Here is a 7,307-nt window from a genome sequence, read left to right on the forward strand (position 1 = left end):
CGACCAGCCCAAAGCCCATATCCCCAACCACCTCCTTCATCTAACTCTTCATGTGTCAAACCACGAGGCTACCCACCCTGTCACCCCAGGGCCAAGTCAGCTAACTCAGACAGCTAGAGACCACTGTGATAGTCCAGAACCCCCTAAAATCAGTCTAACGATCCAATCCTAAACGAACTCAAGCTTTCCTACTTTGCCTCGCCCATTCCTTCCCACAGAAATCACAATAAAGGCTCAGGGCCAGGGTTTCTTTCTCCTCTCTCTTTCTGTCTCCCAATTGCCCTAGTGCTTCCCCATGTGGCCTTTCACGGTGTGGTAACTAAGAAGCTCTTTTGTCAAGGGCAGTTGTCTCTGTGTCTGTTACCTTACCATATGGGATTAAAACAAATCCAGGGTACAGATCTTGAAAGTGTTAAGGATTTCAGCATTTACAATGAAATCCAGGGGTACCTGGGTGGTTCAGTTGGTTAAATGTCTGACTTTAGCTCAGGTCATGATCTCATGGTTGGTGAGTTCAAGCCTTGCATTGGGGTTCTGGGCTGACAACACAAAGCCTGGAGGCTGCTTTGGATTATGTGCCTCTCTCTCTCTCTCTCTCTCTCTCTCTCTCTCTCTCTCTCTGCCTCTCCCCTGCTTGTGCTCTGTCTCTCTCATTCTCTCAGAAAATAAATAAATAAATTTAATTATCATTAATAAGTATTAATAAATTAAATAAATTTAATTATTACTAAGTATTTTTATTTAAAAATAAAAAATAAAATAAAATGAAATCCAGGGGCATCTGGGTGGCTCAGTTGGTTAAGCGTCTGACTTCAGCTCAGGTCATGATCTCGCCGTTTGTGAATTTGAGCCCCGTGTCAGGCTCTGGGCTGACAGAGTCTGGAGCCTGCTTTGGATTCTCTGTCTCTCTGTCTGCCCCTCCCCCACTTATTCCCTCCCTCTCCCTCTCCCTCTCTCTCTCTCTCTCTCTCTCTCTCTCTCTCTCTCAAAAATACATAAACATTAAAAAAATTTAAAAAAAAGAATATGAAATCCAAGGTTACTTCCTGCTCTAGCAAGTGACTGCGCATGATTTGAGTTGGTTCTCTATAGTTTTTCAGTGTTGGCTGGGGCCTGGCAGCCATTGCATGATCTCTGGGCACATGGCATTTGTAGTTGTAGGCTTTGCTGTTTGTCTGCCAGGACTTTGCACATGCTGAGGCTTTTGCTGAGGTTTGTACAGGTGAATTTGGTGCTCCTTGGGCTGGATTAGACATCCCTAAAATTATCTCTGGCTCCAATGCCATGTTATTTCTAGAAACAGTAGTATCACCTGGCACTGCTAACTACTCCATCCTTGAAATTCTCTTTCCTTGGCTTCCATGGCGCCCTGCTATATTGGATTTTCTTCTACTTTTCTGATTGCTCTCTTTAAAAAAAAAAATTCTCTGTGCATTCCTCTTCAGATGCCTAGCCTTTATTTTTAGTTTGAAAGCATTTACTGAATAAGTAACACATGTATGTATGCAAGGAGGGTATTCAGTGAAAAGTAAAGATCTGTCCCACCCTGTGCTCCAGTTCCTCAGACTTTTAATTTGGTTACAGATGTGTGTTGGGGTGTGTGTGTGTGTGTGTGTGTGTGTGTGTGTGTGTGTGTATGTGAAATGTATAGGATATATACAGGCACATGATACATACATACACACATTCCATGTGTTTTAATATATAAATGCTGTCAGACCATAATATTGACTTATTCACTCTTCCATTTAGCAATTTACTGAGCACCTACTCATGCCACACACTGTTTAGGAACAGGGTAAACACTGTGGTGAGCAGATAATTTTCATAGAGTTTATATTCTATTCGGAGGGGCAGGTAAATAAAACATTAAAAAAGATAATTTCAAATAATAAGAGATGATTAGAAACTAAAGCGTGATCATGTGATGGCAGGCAGCATGGCAATATTACATAGGGTGGTCAGTGAAGGCCTCTGCAAGGAGGGAATGTATGAGTCCAGACGGCATCTGAGTGGTGAGGGGCCAGCCTGTGAGGATTTGTGGGGAGAGCACGGGAGTGGAAACTACAAGTGAAAAGGCCAGAGTCACGGATGGCTGTACTGTCTACTGTCCTGCACCTTGCTGTTTCACTCACCAGCATGTATGAGATGGTTCCATATGTGTCAGATAAAACTGCTGCTTCTTTCTTTCTTTTTTTATTTATTTTGAAAGGGAGAGAGAGCACACATGGCGGGGGCAGAGAGAGAGAAGGAGAGGGGGAGGAGAGAGAGAGTGCGCACACACATACTAGCAGAGGCAGAGAGAGGGAGAAAGAGAATCCCAAGCAAGCTCTGTACCGTCAGCACAGAGCCCGACACGGGCCTTGATCTCGTGAACTGTGAGATCGTGATCTGAGCCGAAATCATTATGTATTAGTGAGATGGACCCCTTCCATACGTTAGACGTGGAAGTTTGTCTTTTTTCACTTTGCTTAATCTAGTGTCCACGAGTAAAGCTGCTTTACATCCAATTAACAAATTGTGTGCTTTACGTCATGCTTAGACAGCCCATCCTTCAGTGTTGCTGTTCCTCATGATCTTGTTTTGGAGCTGCTCTGTTCCTCCTCTGTCTCTTACTCTGAGCTTCGCAGCCATGTCAGTTGCCACTGATGAACTGGTGATGTCTAAATGTGTTTCTTGAGCCCGGATTCTCCTGACTTATACCCAACTGCCCACTATACAGATCCATACCTCATATCAACTTCCTCCGTACTGAACTCACCACCTCCACCTTGTCCTGCCCTCAGACTGGTTACTCTTCCTGTGCACTCCATTTCAGGGAGCCCGGAACGTCATCTTTTCTAGATAGCCCATGTCTATCTGATACCTCTTTCTCTTTTATCCCTGTTCAGTCTGCACTAAGTTCTATTATCTCTGCCTTCTAAATAGTTCTCCAGCCTGTCCACTTCTCTCCATTTCCATTACCACTTGCCTAAATGGGCCAGCATTATCTCCAGCCTATATTTCTACATGAGCTTCCTTGTAAAGGTCCTTTTTGTCATGTCCTTCTCTAGTTCCTTCTTCACGTCATAGTCAGTGTTTATATTGGATCCTATCACTCCTCTGCCTGAACATCTTCAGTGGCTTTTCCTTCTTTTCCTTCTCCTTGTCCCCACCCTTCTTTTGTCTCCTCTTTCTTCTTTAGGGTCAAGTCCAAACTCTTTAATGTTGCTTGTATCACTTGTGTGCTCTGGTCCCTGTTTGTTTGTACCTGTAGCATAATCTCTTAATACTGGAAGTATGCACCCCTTAGCCACACCAATTAGATCTAGTCCCATCAACAAGTTCCTGTCGTGTTCTTTGGACTTGGGACGTTTGCACATGCTGTTTCCTCTGCCTGGATGCTCCTTTCCCAGCTGTCTTTATCTGGCTCTGCTATTCCTGCTTGCGCTGAGGTCCTACACATCACTTCTTCATAAGCTTTTACTAATGCTCCTACCATCCCAAGTCTAGGCTAATCGCTTAGCTCAGTGTCCTGTATTTTCCCCGTCATAGTACCTGTCACATGATAACGCAATGCCTATTTATTTTCCCGAGTGCCCTGGTAGATTTCAAATTACACATGGGCTTCGTCTTCATTCCTTCAATAATTTGGATTGAGGTGCTAGAAATACTGTGCCATTTTGATTACAGTTGAATCCTGTCTAGCTGTGGGCATGGAACCATCACTCAATAAACAGCTGTTTATTGCACATACAGATGAACGAATAACTTCTGGGATTTTCTTAGTGTAGCCTGGCATCTGTACTTAAGGTTTTGTGCCAGTTTGTCCCTTTAACACACCAGGATATACTAATGTAACATTGTCGAGAAAGTCACATCCAGGGATTTTATGTTCTCTGTCAGCTTTACATGACATTGTGGATTAGTAATTCTTCCTTTCAATGTCTCCTTGCTGTGTCTTTGACAGCAATATTTCCTCCAAGTTTCTGGTGGGCTAAAGTTCCTTGGTGCATTCCTACCCTCGTACCACACAGGTATATGCTGGATCGGCCCCCACAGAGCTCACTCTAGTTCCTCTTCATTCCTGGGCTGTTGGTGAGGAGACAGTGTTGAGGCAAGTGGGCTCAGGCTTTCATCTCAGGGGTGGGGGGTAACAAGTCTTTATGATTCACTGAGCAGGCCCCCAAAGTGTTTGTTCTTAAGTAATGCTTGTTTCTGTATAAAAGTAACATCCATTGAGAATGATTAGGAGAAATTTGGAAGGTACACCATCAGGAAATAAAAATCACCCTTAATCTCATCACATGGGGAGCAATTGTTAGCTTTTTGTTAATGAGGGGTAGCACCCACCCCATGGTCTCGGTGGCCATCTATAAATCCAGAGCTCCCCTCCTCTTGGCCCTGCACTCTGGACAACCGTATTTGCCTCAGTCAGCATCTGCACTGGTTGGTCCGGGGCAGCATTTCAGCTACACAGATTCAGCACCAGCACAGATTAAACGCCCATCACCACCCTCCCAGCTTGCTCCTGTTTTCTTGTTTCCAGCAAATGAAGCCACCGTCCACCCAGTGACCCAGATTAGAGATGCTCCTTAACTTCCCTTTTTCTCATGCCTCCATATCCAGTCAAGCTTCTATAGTTTCCACCTCCTGCCTGTCTCTTGACTCCATGCCCCTAATACCCTGTGTCAGTCCTCTGGTCCAAACCCCTTCACCTTTCTCCTGGAATAGGGCAGCAGCTCCCCAGACAGACCTCCACGTTCCTAGATCCTTCTCTACACTATGGCCACAGTGACCACACAGGAACAGTAGGTCATCATGTCACCCCATGAGTTCAAGTCCTTCCGCTCTTTACAAGGTCCTTCCCCAAATACCCAGCCCCTGTTGAATCATTGCTGCTGGACCTTCTTCACCCTCCTCTTCTCCTGATTGGCCTCTAGTCAACCTATATTTCTCCATTTAGCCATCTTTGTCTTCCAGGAAGTTTCCCCTGACTCTCCTCTCCTCTCAAAAAGTCTAGCACAGAAACTCCTTCTCAGGAGCCACTCCATCCATCGCCCCTTCACCGCTCACATTTTCCTCCCACTCCATCTGTGAGCCCCTGCGGCCATGAGTTGTGCCTTCTTCATCATGTGAGCCCATCACCTTGCACAGGCCCCAGTGCATGGAGGGAACTAGCAAAGACTGATGGGGCCACTATCTGTAGGCCTGGGGATCTCTACCATGCTGTCTTTGGCCACTGCTCAAAGGAGGGGTGGAGAATGGGGCACCTGCCTCACAAGGAGATTCTTCTTGTGTGGACGCTTTTCCAGGTTCCCTTTCCTGAATCCAGTCCTCGAGGCCCCCTCGTGGTGTTGCTGACACAGACACCTCCTGACAGAGTTAGCTTTAGGGAGCGGAGCTGCCCTCTCTGGCCTGGTCCCTGCCTGCTTTCAGGGCTCACACAGACCTTGTCCCTGCCGCCCCTGCCCCAGCACCCGGCGGATGGCGGTGGTGATCTCGCGGTTGCGCAGGCTGTAGATGAGCGGGTACAGCAGCGGTGTGATGTTGGTGTAGATGAGTGCCAGCGTGCGGTCCCGCCGTGGGGAGTAGCTGGCCTTGGGCCGCACATACATGAAGGTGGCACAGCCATAGTGCAGGAAAGTGACGGCCAGGTGCGAGGCGCAGGTGGAGGCAGCCTTGTACCGGCCCCTGGGGGAGTGCAGGCGACGCAGGGTGGCGGCGATGGCTCCGTAGGAGGACAGGATGAGCAGCGAGGGCAGCAGCAGCAGCACGAGGCAGGTGCCCAGCAGGGGAAGCTCGTCGGCGTAGCTCCGTGTGCAAGCCAGGTCCAGCAGCGCCGTGATGTCGCAGAAGAAATGCACCAGTAGGCGGGAGCCGCAGAAAGGCAGGTGAAAGATGGCCACTGTGAGCCCCACGGACACTGCCAGTCCCCCGAGACAGCAGGCCAGGGCCAGCCTTGCGCACAGCCCTGGGGTCACCACTGCGGTGTAGCGCAGCGGATGGCAGATGGCCACGTAACGGTCATAGGCCATGGTGGCCAGCAGGAAGCACTCGGCCCCACCCAGCGCCACGAACATCTGCATCTGAACTGCGCAGCCCAGGAAGGAGATGGGGCTGCCCCCGCCAAGGCCTGGCGTGGCCAGGTCAGCCAGGGAGCGGGGCACCACCACCAGAGTGTAACAGAGCTCGATGGCTGACAGCTGGCACAGGAAGAGCAGCATGGGTGGTGGGCTGGGCACTGAGGCCACGGCCACCAGGATGAGCAGGTTCCCGCCCAGGGTGGCCAGGTGCACGGCTAGCAGCAACAAGAAGAGCACCGGCCTTAGGTGCGGGAACTCAGAGAAGCCCTGAAGGAGAAAGCCACAGGGCATGGTGGCATTGCTGGGGCTGTCCATGCACTGGCCTGCCCAGAGGCACCTGTAGGAAAGAAACGGGGAAAGGGGGAGCTTGCGAGTATAGTCCCTCCACCCTGCCGCTTGAGGAAGGGCTGGATGGAATTTAGAGGTGGGAGGGAGTAGGGGCTGCAGAGAGGGGGTAGAGTGTCTGGATGCATTTCCAGCCCCACCTCCCCATGATGGACGTTTTATTAACTTGTGTAGTTTTGACTCCTGGACTAGAATTCCCAAGGCTGCTTTCTCAACATGCTTTTTCCAAAGAAGCCTTAATTTTAGGCCCTTTGCTTGCAACCTATCACCCCTGACCTCCACCTACAAATGATTCCCTGCCTTCAGACCCTAGGTATTGTTTGGTGGGTCCTGTCTGTAGGCAGGAGTGTTATGCTGTCCTCTGCCTTAGCTCCTCAAGGCAAGAATTGTGTCTTTATGCCCTGCTTCCGTTACCTCCTCCCTGCCCTGCACTACCATTTTGAATTGCTTTCTGTGATGTGTCACAGAATCACAAAAACAAAATGCAGATGAAGACCTTAGTGATCATCTCCTACAACCTCATAATTTTAAAAAGGAAAATAAAGCTGGCGGGGTGTGTGTGTGTGGGAGGCTTAACTACTCATAGAAAGCTAGGAAGAGAATCTGCATTCCTGAGGCTGAATCCAGAACTTCCCATGACCCCATATGGGTCACTGGGATCAGTTGGCCAGTTCATATTGATTTAGAGTTCAACAGAGACCCAGGTCTGTGCCAGGTGCTGAGGCAGATGTTTAGGCAGCAGGGGTGTTTGGTTGGAAGGCCTCTCTGGGTGCATCAGGAACAAAACGTCCCTAACATTTTTATTAATACTCTGTCAACATGAGAAAAAGTGATGTGTATCTGTTCTAACTCGCCTTTCAGAGTTAGCAGTACATTCCAAATTTGCCGACTGAACAC

The 7,307-nt window shown here is 48.6% G+C and overlaps 1 protein-coding gene across 1 annotated transcript; it reads right to left on the reverse strand.

Annotated features, from left to right (window-relative positions):
* Positions 1-5,414: 5,414 nt before the first annotated feature.
* Positions 5,415-6,476, reverse strand: LOC122488353 (olfactory receptor 10AC1). Its single transcript, XM_043589649.1, has one exon. The coding sequence runs from the start codon at positions 6,378-6,380 to the stop codon at positions 5,415-5,417; it is 966 nt and encodes a 321-aa protein (XP_043445584.1). The 5' UTR covers positions 6,381-6,476.
* Between the last annotated feature and the right edge of the window lie 831 nt (positions 6,477-7,307).

The sequence above is a fragment of the Prionailurus bengalensis genome, chromosome A2, assembly GCF_016509475.1.
Source record: "Prionailurus bengalensis isolate Pbe53 chromosome A2, Fcat_Pben_1.1_paternal_pri, whole genome shotgun sequence".
NCBI classification, from domain to species: domain Eukaryota; kingdom Metazoa; phylum Chordata; class Mammalia; order Carnivora; family Felidae; genus Prionailurus; species Prionailurus bengalensis.